General features: G+C 43.3%; 2 protein-coding genes across 2 annotated transcripts in view; one reads left to right on the plus strand and one right to left on the minus strand.

Annotated features, from left to right (window-relative positions):
* The window catches only part of LOC131289364 (protein Pixie), a 369,862-nt gene that overhangs the window by 300,647 nt on the left and 52,632 nt on the right, over positions 1 to 16,583 (plus strand). The gene's annotated exons all lie outside the window — the stretch shown is intronic.
* Positions 1 to 16,583, minus strand: part of LOC131289370 (inhibitory POU protein) — a 29,567-nt gene that overhangs the window by 4,701 nt on the left and 8,283 nt on the right. Inside the window, exon 3 of the mRNA XM_058318606.1 lies at positions 13,933 to 14,100. Within this exon, the coding sequence (XP_058174589.1) occupies positions 13,933 to 14,100 (168 nt within the window). The remainder of the gene's footprint in view (positions 1 to 13,932; positions 14,101 to 16,583) is intronic.

Here is a 16,583-nt window from a genome sequence, read left to right on the forward strand (position 1 = left end):
AAGACATCATACCAAAAATCTTAAATATTATTTTATGTTATTACCCATGGCAGGGTAATTTTCCTGAAAATCATGAGGAAAATCCTATATATCTAGATAGTTTCAATACGCAAGAACAGCTAATCTTGTTTCAGCATTTTATGAATATTTTCAACGTAACTATAAAATCAATTTACACAAATAAAATGACTATCGTTTAATTTAACAACAATTTTCCCGCTTTGAATTACTTTAATCGAGTAACAATGAAAAATGGACAAGGTTTCCAGGAGACAGATAAATCACCACAGCTCAACCAATTTAGTGCCCCTCACAAGCATAACAAGTTCATCATTGTTCCCCAACCGACCGCCAGCAATAAGTTAAGTCGAATGGAGAACAGAGAAGTTTCTTGTGCGAATCCGAAAAGCAATCGAAAGGTGTGTTCGCAAACTAGCCATTTTAATTTTACCTGCTCCTTAATTACACCCATTTCATTTTCCACAACCACCAACTACTATCCATAAACCGAAGCGGAAGGATTACGCACGCCAGAGCGGGAAAGTTTTCCATGGGTCTTTTCCACCAGATGGCGGGTGAGATTGTGTGTGTGTGTGTGTATGCTGTCGGGGCCCACCCATAAACCAGCACCTTGCGCGCCGCCGAATGAATATTAAAACCAGGCCGCAAATATTTCCCCATTTGTGGTCCGGCGTCGATGGGGTCTCCTCCATTGTTATGTGCAGAATGCTTCCAGAGCCGGATCGACGTGCAATGTGTCCCGTTTACGGGTGTTCTTCCCTTGCCTTTGGCCGTGACGGTGCCATAGTGGTGGCCGATAATTTTATTAATTTATTTATGCATATTCCGAACGATACACCATTCCCGTTAATTGATGTTTACCAATTTCAAACTATTTATAACGCTCGGTGGTGGGCATAAATTTCGGGTGGAACCATTCTTCGGCGACGGACAGATCTGGCACCCGCTGGCTGGGTAGTTGTGGCAAGTTACTAGCGGGCCAACGCCACACCATGCGGTATCCACTCGATACAGTTCCCAAGCAGCAGCAACTCGCAAGTGTCAATTATCCTCCAAGGTTCGTGCGACGTGGCCCATTGTTCGGGGATGCATTTTCTGCATTCGGCCTTGCGTTTGTGTGTGTCCATGTCGTGTCCTCGTCCCGTTGGAGTGGGTGTCACTTGTTATTCTTGTCCATCCAATTTGGCCATCCGATTTTGTAACGTTTGTTTGTCCTTTCGCCCGGCTCTCGAGGGAATAAGAGAGAGAGAGAGAGAGGGACTGACATGCAACTCAGTGTGTGTGTGTGTGTCTGTTTGCCTTTCATTAACCTTGTTTAACCCCTCCGCCGGCCCGTTCCGCGCTGCTTAAACAGTAGAGTGGACTTGGTCAGGAAGCGAGCAGAAACGCCACGGGGGTTAAATCTATCGGGATACTCGGTTCCGGAGAACATGCTGTAAGAATCTGGCGGAAAATTCAATTCCCTCCGAGTTCTCCCAGGGTGTCCGGCAAGGGAAAGTGTAACGAGAGCAAAATAGGGATGCCGGGGAAAACTTGTGCCATCCATTTCGTGTCCCTTCTCTCTCTCCGTAATGTCTTACCTCTTTCCTCTCCCGTCTAGGCTCCCTCGCACTTTGTGTTTTTCCAGAAAAAAAGACGGATCCTCGACAGGGACAGCATACGTCACACATTACGGTGGTAATTTGTAAATAATGCTCGCCGAGACCTTCCCGCTTCCTTCAGCTCCGAAATAAAGGATAATAGCAATCGGAGGTTTTTGGGGTGCGCGATACACACACACACACACGCACCGAGAGGGAAGCGCACAAGCAGAAGATCATGTTTTAATCTCATCACAATCGAAGGAAAAGTTATTCCCAAACGTTTTAACTAGGTACAAATTACGGAAAAATCGACGCACGGGCTCGGAAAAAGGGGGAAAAGTACAAGGGCGTCGGGAAGCCGACAATCGAGGGGGCGGCAAATTTATTCATGGCCCGAAACAAGTTGGTTACGGATAATGCAAAAATATGGTAGGACACCAGTTGATTTGAGGCGTTCGGGAACCCTCGACGCCGGCTTCATCCACTCCCGGCCCGGGTGGACTTTATTATGTTTTTTGTCCTGCTCGTTTTTGTTTGTTTTGTTTGCGCGCTCGTTCGCTCGCACTGTCTCTCCGTCCCTTCGGTCGGCATCGGTTGCATCAAGTGCGGCTCTTGCACTAAAAGGAAAAATATGTTGCCAGATTTTCCAGCCTACCCCCTTGACTCGCTTGACGCTGAACGGAATGTCTGCTTCGGGAGGCACAAATGAGCAAAAAATTACCACACCCCCTGTCCCAAAAACCGTGTATCGGCCGTTTGGGAAAGCGAACAGTGTGTGTGTCCTTGTGTTTTGACAAGCTTTTCAAAACTGTTGATCTTCAGTGAGCCTCTGTCTCTTTGTACTCTCCGAGGAACAAGCCGTTTGGTTGAACCTGTCCGACATGTCGACGGGGTCGGGGACCGCGGGCTTATGGATCGAACGGAGACGCGAAAAGAGCATTTGCTAGCCACTCGAATGTTGACAGATGGTTCCTGCATGCACACACACACACACAAGATTACCATCCGACCTTACCGTCTCGGCGGTCCCCGGGATGGGCATCTTAAGCGCATTTATTTCGCATTACCATCAGCTTGTTCTCGAAATGTACTCGATATTCATTCGCTTTTCCGGACGGCAATCATATTTGACCTTTTTGTGTCACATTGCTGCTGCCCATTAGATGGGATGTGCAATCGCCACATGCTGGTGCGAGAGCCACATTACTGGCTGCGTGGGGAAGAAGGACAATCCGTGATCCGATTATAGCTAGTAATTGATCCAATCCATCGAACCAGATTTACTATTACCTGCTAAAAAGGGATGTATAAGCGGTTTTAGTTTGCATTTAGTACATCCCATACACTTGTTCGTGTTGTGACCCGTAACAATAATGAATGTTTTCGGTATCTGTGAAACTGAAATTTTCTTCTTTACATTGCAGAAAACAGAACTCCTTCAAACATCCCACAACCTATTTGTATTTGCCCACTTTTCCACCACCCCCCTCTACTCGGTTTAGCTTGCTCACCAAAACGCAATCCCGTTTATTTAAACCCATTAAACGGTCAATCATTGCTGCTAATATAATCAACTGCTGCACCACCGCCTTCGGGAACCCCGCCGGTGTAATGAATCGGTTTACAAATTAATTATGCTCATCATACGACGCCGTCGCCGAGCCGAAAGCGAGTGAGTGAGTATGCTCATTTGTCAGAGGCGCAAGTGTGCGGCCCCGTTTCCCACAAAAAACTGATGAGCCTCATTAATTTGGCACGGTGTAATTATGAATCTGTCATAGTTAAACTTCTACAACTTTCACCGGAAGAGGTTGAACGGAGCGAGAGAGGGAGGAAGGAAGGGCAGAGATCGCCAGTTCCAAAGTCGGTCGTGTAAAAGCGTCGGGAAAGGAAGATTAATCATTTCGTCGTCGCCATCGTCGTCGTCCTTGGTCTTCCATGGAGTTGGGGAAAGGAGTGTGGGGTACCTTGGGTGTGTTCCTGTAAACCTGTTGTTTTATTACTTCCAGCCCCCGCACGGTGCGCATTGTGAAGTGTCCGCCTGTTGCACAACAGCGTCTAATTCTCGCTTTCAAATGCGCCCGTTTTTCCGCCGGATGGTCCTGTTTTCCACCTGAGAGAACGGTAGAAACACGGCATGGGATGTGCGAGATGCGTCCTAATTGAAATAAATGTAACCTTTACGGGAGGCGATAATTTGATCCATAAATTACAATTAACGGCCAGGCCGGGAGCCGCTAGGCTAGCGGGAAAATAGAAACAAATGCACGTCTCGGAAAGTGGATTTCATCGGATTCATTTCCACCGCGTGGTTTCGATGAGTGTCGTTACGGACCCGGAGTTGTGTAGGTGCGCTGCTGATTGTTGCTTTTGCGTAACGCATTGCTTTTTCCGGGATGTTTTTCCTTTACCACCAGCCCCAAAAGTCCAAGAAGTCACCCCTGGCGAAGCGGCTTCACCGTCGAAACGTGTCTTTCCGGCCGCGGGAAAATAAAAGAACAAAGAAAAAACCCAATCCCCCTCGGAAAATGGTTTGATTGTTGCTTACTTCTGTTGCAGCCAGTACCGAAAACCACACACACACACATCGAGTATTAACTTGACAGGTTCGTTTGGTAGATCGTCTGGAAGGGGCTACGCAATACCCACATAAAGCCAGGGTCGGAAAATTTCCTTCCCCCCAAAAAAACAAACTGTGGCGAACCGACCGACAGGTGGAAAAGAAAATGACCCACTCGAACTGCCATGAATCTTCCTCCCTCTGCTCGCAATGTTTCCCGATAAACCGAGAGCGCGACGGGGGAGGTGAGGTACTGGGAAAATAGAAAATAAACCCCAAGCAAACCCTAAACAAGCTCTCGGATCGAGTCAGACAGCAGCATCAGAAGCAACAAATGGCAGTTCGCTATTGTTTTGAAGTCTCATTCCGCCGAAATGAGCTTCTCCAACTGATGCCTCTGATGGAGCTGTCAACACCTGACTTGTAGTCGACAAGAAGCGGCAGCCCTCAACGCCCTCCAAAATCGCAAGGACGCAAAGGAAGCAGATCCTAGATGCAATGCAGCAAACCGTCAACCGGAGAGAATAAAACCGAACAAACCCGGGGCGGGATAAGCGTCGTCGGAATCGAATCGAGATCGCACCCGTAATCCGACCGGTTTTACGAGACTTAGGACAGTCTAATAAAATGTTTCTAGCGTTACTGACTCCTTCATCGCAAAAGTAAGATCGGCATCGCTGGTGGCGAAACGGAGCTGTTTTGGGATTGTGTCGAATGACATCTTTGACCCTTTCAAAAACCCTGAGTTGGGGACGGTGTCTAAGACATTCCCGCACGGCCCAAAAGGGGAATCCCTTTGTGAAAAGCAAAGCAATCCACGACGAACGACCATTTCGGGGAGGAACTTGTTACTGTTGAATGTACTTGAGTTTCAGGGTGTTTGTTTTTTTTTATTACACCACCTATAAAAGCAATTGAGTTCTCCCCGGAGTGCATAACCTCTGCTGTGATGTTCTAGCAAGTCGTACGACCAGTTTTTCCAGTGGTGGAAAACAACCATACTCTTTCACCGATAGCTTCCTTCCATGGTCCTTGCTGGTGTGATGTTATTGTTGTTTTGGCTGGTTTCGTATTTTTTCCCTATCCCTTAGTTGCACAATCGTTGCCATTTCTTTCTTCATACTCAAAAACGTATTATTATCGTATCTGACGTCGCCTCCCGAAGTTTTCCCTGGGTATTCTTTTTTTACCTACAACCCTCCTCGTTCAACCCCTCCGTGTGGTGATCTCTTTTCACTTTATTTCCGGAGGGTTCGAGTGCCACAGGACTACCGGGCAATTAGGTACGCAAGGTTCACGGAGATAGTGTGGCAGAGAACGAGCATCTGCCATGATCCGGTGCGTTACAGGAAAAATCTACTCTGCCTCGTTGGTTGGCCGCGGCGTGAGCCTACAAAGCGACCGACGAGGGCACAGATTGACGGTGGTGGAAGATCACAGAAATCCTATTAGCGAACCCATCATCAAGTGCTTAAGATCGACCGATACGCGGAGGGTTAGCGGAAAGTGTTGAATGGGGTGGCGTTGCAAAAGTTCGGCAAAAAGGGTGAGAAGTAACAAATCTGCGCCGTTATCGGGGATCGCACAGCACCAAGAGATCGGCATTTATCAACGATGGGAGATCATCGCGAGAAAACACTTACAGCGGGTTAAAAAGATTGACGCAATCTACAAATGAGGTTGAAGGAAAAGTTAGCGATGGATAAGACGATTTCCATATTCGACATCCATTTGATGCATATCGTAATCGATAAGTGAGAAGATAAAACGTTGGAAAAAAGAAAGAGAAACAGAGAACGAGAGATTCAAACCTAAGAAACAAAGTAAGAAGTATCGCAGAGTAATTTTAATAGTTCATATGAAATAAAATTTACAATCCACAACCAATACAGAAAATTGGTAAACTAACGCTTCATCAGGCTAAAATATTTTAAGCCATTCTAAATACATACAGTTTATGTAAGTTGCTCTTGAACACTAGTATTAACGATATTGTATAACCAGGTACTGTCCAAATAATCTTAGTAGTTCTTACGATGTTAATCACACTGAAACCTAGTTTGAAACTACCATAATATAAATTGTTCAAGAATTGCAAAGGTACAATTTTGACTAGAAATTTAAACTACAAAAGCGATAAACAAGTGAGTTGCTTTCATTAGCTTGTTTGTTTTGTTAGATATGTTTTGTATATTTACAATGTTCGCCACATGGGCTTTACAAAGTTTCTTTACAAGATGACGAGAGGGAAATCCTATGCTGCTGGAGGTCCGCGACAACCGTGCGGTTACACCTGTTAGAATATCGGCCTAGGAGCTCCTAGGTACTCCCTCGACGGTGTGGGTTCGAATCCCACGCAAGACCAGACCCGCCCATGTATGAAAGGACTGAGTGTATTTTGCAGGGTGCATGAACATTTCGGATTTAAAGAAAAATTAACAGATTTATCAAATGGATTCTGTTTGGATAAATCGACATGGTGAGAAAATATAAATTAGATTTTTAAATAAAGTTACACTCCTTGCGTTTACAAAAATTACAAATAAGAAAAAACTAATTTAAGTTATTTTGCATTCTAAAGTTATAATTGTATAAATATTTTCAAATATGAGCATGTTTCATTTCAAAACATTTTTCCAATATATATATGAAAACAAACTATCTTTTTTATTACATTACATAAATAGTTACACTAAGATAAATTTACTATATCAAGTTCAACAAAACGATTGATACTCCAATAAGTAAAATTCTGGAATAGACACTCAGGAGAAAGTTTGTACGAATTACTCGAAATAAACTAGAACTTGAAAGAGGAAAACTATGTTCACTAAAAAGCCTTTTTTAGTGCCTTAGCCCTGTAGACTACCTGAAAAAAAACATACGAAAAAATAAATGTTCAAATCACAGCACCAATCAGCCGGACTAATTCAATTAACTCCTTTTCATCAACAACAAAAAATCATATCTCTCATCCGGCGTGGAGAGCGGAAAAAATAAGTTATCACTTCTAGAGAAAACAAAAAAAACCAACCCAACCCCGACATCCGGGACGTTTTCATCGAGCAAAAGTGTCCATCAAACCGGGCGTCATGATATTTTCATTAAATGGATGCTTCTTCCGCACTGAAAAATAAATTCATCCCAAGAAGAATTCCATCCGAGAGCATGAAGTGCTGCTTTGGTTTTCTTTTTTGTTTCACGTTTATTTATCCGGTTGTATGGGGACAATATTTCTATTTTTTTTTTTTTTTGCCGTGGAATACGACTCTGCTTTTTCTATTTTTTTTTTTTTTTTCCTCCCTTTCCATGTTTTTCATCTTCTTTTTGTAATGCGATCCGATTTTGCCCTATTTCAATTTATTTTATTTCGCGATAACTTTTGTTTTATTTTTATTCGATTTTTCCGAATTGCCCGAAGCAAAGCAACAAAAGCAGAATTAAGAAAAACGGAAAACGCACACAAATCCTGATGGTGGTGGTGGTGGTCTGATGAAATGAAACGATTCCATCGAAATGAAACGACTCGCGGTGCGGACGAACGCTACCCGACGGCAAAAACGGGCAAACGAATTGGCCATTTCCGGGCGGCATCAGGCCGGAATGACAACGGCAATGGCCGTACCGAACCTATTTTCCGAACCAACAATCCAGAATCAACAATAAAAAAAAGGACATGCCAACGGCCACCAAACCGAAAACACAATACGCGCGCCGTACGGCATGGTTGATTTCCAGTGTTTTCGCGCAGGCGCACTCCACTTCTTGTGACTCCCCATTCTCCCCCTCCACTGGGGCAATCCACGAAAAGGCTCCGCTTCCGGTATGCTAAAAGGCTTTTCAAAGTTCTCGCTCCCGTTCCCCCTCCGAAACCCGACCAGGGGGGGGATTCTCCCGCCATCTGCAATCCAACCGAAACGGACCTGTTCGAAAGCTGCAAGGCACAACCGGATGGCTGTTGTTTCGTCCCGTTTCGATTAGTTTCCGGCCGGGAAAGCCGGGGGCCAGCAAGTGGCACGAACAGACTCGAACCATTCGCAATCGGACCAATAGAATAGATTTATTCAAATGTTTCTCATAACCGAACATAGTGAGCGTGGGACGGGGCCACAAAAGGAGGCACGATGAAAAGGGACTCCACCTCTCTAATGGAGGAGGATGCTTTCCGATGCATGAAAACCCCCCGTCGTCGTCGTCGTTGTCGTCGTCGGGAAGCAATATCGATCTGAACACACGCACACATGCCCGTCCGGACGAATTGTTATTGTCCTTTCGGACGCCATTTTCCGATGCGAACGACTGCCAGTCCTAGTCAACCAAGCGGATTGCCATCCCCCATAGTCGATCGGACGGACAGAGAACGGGCGTCCTGCTAAACCCGACTTGTATCTTCTTTTAAATAAAATCAACAATGCTTGCTTTCTGCTACGTACCCGTGGTTATAACTTCAAAGCTAACGCATTGTCCCTTCGTCAAACTTTCCCCAAACCAATCAGGTGTAACCGGGATGGACATCGGAAAAGAGTTACCTGGACCCTTATCCAGCTATCAGGAGCGCACTCAGTCGACTAGCGAAAGAAGCGGCTCCACTTAATTTGTCCGTCCAGTGAGTTTCCACTCCGTAGCTGGTGTGTTGATATCGATTTTTCCAAAGCTCACGCTACCGCCCCCGTCTCAACGGCCGTCGGCGACCGTTCTTCTCCGTTCGTCGTCCTTATCGTCGTCGACGCGCATTATTTATTTATGAAGGCTTATGCTTTTCGACAACCACGAAGCAACGAGCAACGCGGTACCATGATCCATTCCGCTCACCGGGTTGGCCTAAAGGGGTTGAGATTTACTTCCAAGGCGGAAGGCTTCACAGCCGTTCTGCCCGGGTTCTGTGCGCTCATCGAGGGTTCGTCTTTAAGACGCATTGATTAGTAAGACGGTAGAAAATGCGGCAGAAGGTTTTATCTACCCGATTAATGCCGCCTTTGTTGGATCTAAACAATGGTCTCTGGCATAAACAACAAAGGCAAACAGTTATCTCAATCCATGAGTTATAAACCGTTGCCACATTCTGAGTGCAAATATTTCCAATCTACTTCCTCCAGGTGAAATAGAACTCAGAAGTTTATTAAGTTATCTATGGTTCCAATTATTTCACCACTTGCGTTTTGCTTATCATGTTTGAAGTAATGATTCTACAATGTTTGAAGATTTGCTTTACCAATTCAGCAATGATAGATTCGAACAAATGAAATAATATTTTTTGTATCTTTGAGAATACGAATTTCTGTTTTTTAAATATATAAAATTGCGAAAATCAAGATACCAGTCGAAATCAAATCGATCGATACGATCGAATCGTATTACCGTACAGCATTTTTATAAGCTTAAGTGTTTTTGCGCCATTTCAAGAGCGTTTTTGCTGGCGTTAGTTGTAGGTACATATTTTACTTATAGCACGAACAAAAATAGCATAAACTAAACTAGAAATCTATTTAAGAAAGAACGAATGCAAGGTGCTCCCGTAATTATTAATTTGAATAACGTTGGCGTAAATAGAATCGTACCTAACAGAGGTAATAATTTTTTCAGTTCCTTTTTGTGGCTTAACGAGGTTTACCTTCAATTGAACAGTAATTTTTGCTTAATTGTGATCTACATAGAAAACAAATACAAATTATAATGAAATTTTTAAGATTCATTCAAGTTTGTTTTTGCCTCTTTACAACTATTGAATATTACTCAACAATGGTTCTTAAGATAAATTAACAAGCCAACCACCTATTTATTAAAATCATCAATATGCTAGGCCATTTCTGTAAACTTTTAATATCTTTCCGAATCTTAACATGGTTATTTAATGCTGTGTGTACCAGCGAAAATTGTTCATTTTAAATCGTATCAGAGGCATAAATCCTTCAGGTTGCTTTTTTTTGCGTTGCAGTATTTTGAAATATGTTTAAAATTTTTAAGACAAATTAAACAAATGTAACGTAATACAACCACACGAATTACGATGAAAGACTATACTTTTATTGCTTTGTAATTTTAATTCAAGAATCTACAAAGCAAAACCTGGGTCCTGTATGAAGCACCGTTTAACACAGGAAACCTCACAAACCTTGGCCAAAATTAATGTCCACCGTTTTGTACAACATAAGTTCCGATTCAATTGATTGCACCCTAACTGGCGCAAGAACAAGTGCAGGAAAAAAAAACATTCGAAAAGCACAAACACCCGCGGGAGGGCAAAAAGAAATAAAAACAACTATAAAACAATTTCCACCGCGGTGGTGGGAAATTGGTGGTGGCCACCATGAAATCGTGGAAATTTTATGCAGTCGCCGGTGGCAATCGAAAGCGTGCAGACGACCGCACCACCGCCCCGCCTCGCCCCGAACCCGCTCCTTCCCACCAACGGTGCTCGGTGGTGTCATGTAAAGTGCAATTTCGGTTTGTTTCTCATTACAGTAATTGATTTTGTTTGTGATCAATTACAACCGTGGAGGAAGCGATTGACAAACCGGGGTACCCGACGGTTCCCCGAAGAACGACGCGGACAGTGACGAGCCAAAGCTGGGAAACAAAAACATACAGCAAGCAAACGGCTTGCACAAACTTGCGCCTCCACTTACACGCAATCATAAATATCAATTGAAACAAAATATCTTTACACTAGCGTCGAGGAAGGACGCCGGGGCGCAATGAGAGCGCAGGAGTGGCACGTGGCGTTCACGTGGCGGACACCCGATGGAGGGCCACGGGAGAATTGAGACGTCGTAGGGCCAGATCGAAATGACGAAACACACTTCAGAGTGTCGAGGTTGAACAAAAGACCGGCCGAGTGTGAAGATCCCGTGCGTCGCCAAAGAGAAAAACAAGAGGGGGCGCGCCTTTGCCAAGTGGTATCCTGGGGGATCCTGCGTGTAGGGGTTGCCGAGCGGACCGTGAATCTACATGTCCCCGTGAATCGGTATGTTTGATCGGCTGCGCACGCCGAGGCGCGCTTATGATAAGCGGGAGCACATTTGAAAATGTTTTATCAACAAGCCTCATTGTGTTATATTATGCATTGAATGGGTCCTTTGGGGGAATGGCAACGGTAGACGGTAGCGAACGGTGCGGATGCAAGGCCGAACCCGGGAAAGGTTTTGGTCCTTGTGCTCCGTGAAATTCCCCGAAGGTAATAATGGGTAAGTTTTGCTTTGCTTGTTTGCTACTTCTCTGCTCTCTACCTCGATTCAGCAGGACCCTTCGTACTTTCGTTTGTTCTTAGAATAGGTTCATTCTTTTTGTTGTGTTTTCTGCAACCCCAACTGTTTCTTTTCCACCACGTTGTTTATGCACGAGATGAAGTGTCCAGAACGCTAGGCCTATCGATGGTTCTAAGGCAATCAAAGGAAAATGGAAGAAGCAACAAAACCTCCTCTATGCTAAAGATCCCAAACCATTTCGCACGAAAGACGTGTAATGTGTTGGATTTTTTTTTAATTTTTCAACAAAACGGTACCACATAAAGGTATTTTTTCCTGGTACCTGCTTCTCATTTGGATATCAAACCGACAAAAAACTTCAAGGGGAAAGGAAAACCAATAGAACCTATGGAGCCGGGTCCGGCACTTGTTGTGTCGAAACCCGTGTCTTCAAACAATCAGGAAAATGCCCTCGGCGCCGGAGGGGTTCGATCGTTGCCGGCACTCGACACTCGCCCGACAGAAACGTGCCGCGTCAATTCGTGGCAAATTAGAATGGGAAACGCACAATTTCCTGCAAGCTATTTTCCCGACCCCCACCGTCTCTTCTCACCGGGCTGGCAGGGGTGGTGTGGTGGGAGTGTGCGCGGATCGGTTATGGCCGGGAGTAAAAATCACATTTGTTACACCACTCCGGTTCCGGTGGTTGCCCGAAGGCCATTGTCGGTGCGGGGCGGGTGAAGAATCAAGCAGTCCTCGAGGAGTACGGAGGAGGAGCGACCGGGAGGGCCGCAAATCGCTTGGAGGAAATTGAAAATTATTTTAATCCACCCGACGCAAACGGAACAACAATGCTAATGCCAGCGGCCGCCGGCGCCAACGGGAGGAACGCGATTATGCTGGTTTGATTGTTTAAAACTCAGCCTCAGAACTATCCTTGGCAGCAGCTGCCGAGCGTAAGGACGGTTTTACCGCTTGGGGAGGAGTATGTTCCTTGCACTGTGCTCCCGAAGGGGACTGAATAATAGGATAATTGCGAAACGGTGAGGTTTTATGGTGAGTGCGAGTGAGCATTTTTATGCGCGTCGAACAACTTGTCTACGATAACGATCGACTGCTGGCAGGGTTAATCAGAAACCCTCTTAATCGTTTGTAATTATCACTAAAGATTACCAGTAATCTTTATCTAATTCTACATTTCCGGTTTTAATCTAAACCTGCTTTTCTATAATAGAAAATGGATTACATTCACTCATACTTAGACCCATTTTCAAGAATTCATCGAAAGTGGTTTCAACTGCTGCGATATTTTTAAAACGTTAACGATAATTTTATGTTGAACTAATAGTAATATATTTAAACATCAGATTCTTTGACAAGGGTAAGGCAAGAATGCAATATCTAAACAGGTCCAAAATAATGAAAATTTTACTCTAATATCTCAATTTTTTTTGACAATGTTTAAAATGGAATGAACACAATTGAAATTTTACATTTATCTGTTGTTTTAAAATGTTTCATCTAAGAAATGTTTTAACAGCTTTGTTAATTTGTCTTAAATATCACCCATCTGAATAGGAAATTATACATAGTTTTTTGATTTTATGATTTTGTTTCAGCAAGTTTTATGCATTTTTGTGCAGTATTATACATTAATACAAAACGTGGGCAAATGTAACAAAATAAATGTATTGTATAATGAAACTTTTCAGGATACAGACTAGGTGAAATTCATCAAACCCAAAAATATATCGATTCAGATGTTATCGGTTTAATAAACATTGTTTGATGTGTGTCAAATAACTAAAAAAATAATATTTCGCTGAATTTTGTGCAACATAATTCCAACGTTTTGTTCATGATAATATTTTGTCAAATCGAATATTCTAATGTGTTGGTTGAATGGGGAATAATATTTTCAACAGTAAGTGATAGTGAGTGAAGAAAAATGGTATTTTTCTTCGTCCGAGCTCTCGAAGTTTTTTGTTTTCTTCAAAATTCCACAAAGAAATCAACTTCTCGGGTGAGCGTAAACGGTTTCGACTGAAGCTTCAAAAAGTCATGACCGCTTAGAGGTTATATTTATGTGCCATTAATAATTAAGCCAATCAAAATCCGAACGATACGAATATTGCACTACCTCACACGTAAGGAATTTGTTAAAAACAATAACTATTGTTCGAAAAACATTTTGCATATGTCTGATTGTCAGCGTAAGTAAATCGCGTCGAGTTGTAAAGTTATTTAAACAACAATCATACGATTTTGCTTTGCATATTATTTATTCATGATTTAAATCACACCAAGATACAAAAAGTTCAAATGCACTCCAAGGAATAATATTTAGAATCAACGATTCCGTGATGTTTTCTGTAGAAAGAAAGAAAAATAAATAGCAATGGAGGCGCCTGGTGGTGCATTAAAAAGGCACTTTGTGGAATGTTTTTGCCGAGAAAGAATTGTTAACAAAACATGGGATTGACATATGGATAAAAGAAAGAATTACTATAAATAAACTGAAATCGAACCAACGAACAGAGCAATAAGAGTAGAAATGGTTTTGATGACGTACAAATGCTCCTACCTGTAGAGGCCTCTGCGGCGGCGCGCCCATCCCGTGGTGGTACATGACGTCGTGTTTGAGCTGCGTTGCCATCTGCGGGTGATTATTCTGATGCTTGCCAATATCGACGGCAGCGAGCGCTTCCGCCCTGCTCAAGATCCCATCGTTCAAGCCGGAAAATATGTCTCCCTGTAACGAACCGAACACAAAAACACACATACATACAGCTGTGGCCCATGCACGTACCCGCAAAAGTGTTGGATTCATCTGAATAATGTATGTTCCCGCCTCGACGGGCAACTACTGTCGGGGTAGCTCAGGGAAGGGAATGGAGCAGAGGTTAGGAGGCTAGGGAGCAGAAGGATTTCCATCCTGGACGCTAAACGACGAACAAAACAGCATTTTCTACACAATTAAAAATCCACATGCCATCCTCCAGCTCGACGACCATAAATTTCCATTTCCGAACGGATCGCTCCGTCCCCGTTCCCGATGGCCCGGTCCGGAGGCCAACGAACCATCTGACCATCAAATTTCATGCCGACGCCTTTCTAATTAACGTCAACAGTCCCCGAGGAAACATTTTTGAGCAGCCAAAATCAAAGGGTTAATTGTCACTTCTCGGCTGATGATGACGATGATGAGGATGGCCCCCGCAAAGCAACCCTTGCGCAAACTCCACAAATCGAAAGGGTTCCGCCGGGGCGTGGCGGGGCGGGAAGGGCTGGGAAGGCTTATTAGTTATCTTGTAATAATTTTGCCACCAGATTGCCTACCAGCTGGCCCGATGAGCTCCGGGGCGAACGGAAAACCGGCGGGTTCTGATGGTTTCGATTTTACAATCAACGTGAGGGATTTCCCTCGATTGTTTTCCTCGTTGAGGCGCTAGGTGCAGGGGTCGGGGTTCGATGAGGGGAACGAGAAGGCAAAAGATAAAGTTTAAAGACTGGTCATTGTGATCCTATGTGTTGTGCTATCACAACCCGGTGGTGGTAAAATATTAATGATTTTAAACGATTTCTAGTTTCGTAAGACTGGCATATGTGGGGTTGTAATGTGCTCGTTAAAATAGAGAGTGGTTATGCGCGTCAACTGTACCACAGTTTGTGATACTTGAATTGGGAAGTTTTACAGTAAGCCCTCCAACCTGTTTCTTGATAGTAAGCTCACCAACCCTTTCATAAATGTTATGATGTATTCCCAAGTAGAAAAATGCGGTTATTAACAAATTTAAGATAAGTGCATTAATCCTTTACTCAAAGCAAAACAAACTTGTTTCAAGTCTTTATTCTTCGAGTTCTATAATTATTTTTGTATTTCAGAATAAAATGAAAACATTTAAACTAATTGGAAAATTCATTAAAAAAAATTAAAAATTGTTTTCATAATTTATGAAAAAACGTTCACCAAATCTCTGTGTCAAAACTGTTCAAATTTTTTTACAATGATTCATTACAATACATCCAGCATTTCTAAAAACGATTTCAGATATTTATTTTAGATGTAATCAAATGCGAGATATCGTTACGTGTTACATCTATAGAGAAGAAATCAAATTCAAGGTTCCTTAAATCTTCATTCAAACGACTTATATGTCTGTAGTTTTCAATCTATCTTCAGTCGAATTCATCAAAAAGGTTGACAGAATGCAAAAACTAAAATCGCATTTTTCAAATTCCAAAAATCAAAATTTCGGTGTTTTCGTGCTGATTTCTCGTTGACATTTGACATAAACCGTTTATATTCTTCTGTTGAGCATCGTAATGCTGTCGTGTGCAATTGCTATGAAATTGTAAATCTTGTCAAGACTTTCCAATTTTTAAGTGTTCATATTTCAATATAGTTGGTCCAAATGTTTTGTTAAGACTATTATATCTATCTATTTAAGTGAAATTTCTTTTTAAAAAATGTGTACATAAAATGCATACACATCACTTCCTGTCCATCTTTGAGTTGCAAATTATTTTATCCCAAAACTTTTGCTTCTCTACAAGCTGAAGTCTCGAGAGTTAACGCGTGAAATCCCCAAATAAAAGTAAGCTAGCAACAAACCACTACGAAGGGATCATACAATTCTTTCCGAGCCAATTTGTCAATCCACCCAGCGACCCTAAACTAAGCCCGGCGCTCGAACAAAGCCCAAATAAATTCGATAATAAAGTACGTTAGCGAACATTTTGGGACAGGGAAATCCTTCCACCAACAACAACCAATCATGCCCGGGGTGGAGATCAATGTTCTCGATATCCTGTCTTGGGGAAGGTGCTGCAGAAGGAGACTGACAAGATGGTAGAATTACCAAACCTTTGGCGGTGGAGTAGCAATCGTAATCCTAATTTAACGGTAACTTTTCCCGAAAGTATAAGTGGGTGGTTTACGAATCATTTGATCCAATTGGGATTGGAAAAGCAAGCGGCTCAAGGTGAAAGCAAAGGAAGGAATCCCACGTCTCAGTTTCGTAAACCTGCCCCCGCCCCCGCGGGGAGGTTGAGGGCATTGTATTGAGCCAATCGAGCGGTGTGCGGTGTGGGAAAAACATTCCTACCACCCGGTTGGGGGACCCGAAGTTGCAGGAAAAACGGTACATGTGCGCCATATGTTTGGATTTTTGATGGATGATGATGCGGCGAAGGAATTAGTGGTTGTGAGTGGGTGAGTTCAAAGCGGGGTGC

This window comes from Anopheles ziemanni, chromosome 3 (genome assembly GCF_943734765.1).
Source record: "Anopheles ziemanni chromosome 3, idAnoZiCoDA_A2_x.2, whole genome shotgun sequence".
NCBI classification, from domain to species: Eukaryota; Metazoa; Arthropoda; class Insecta; order Diptera; family Culicidae; genus Anopheles; species Anopheles ziemanni.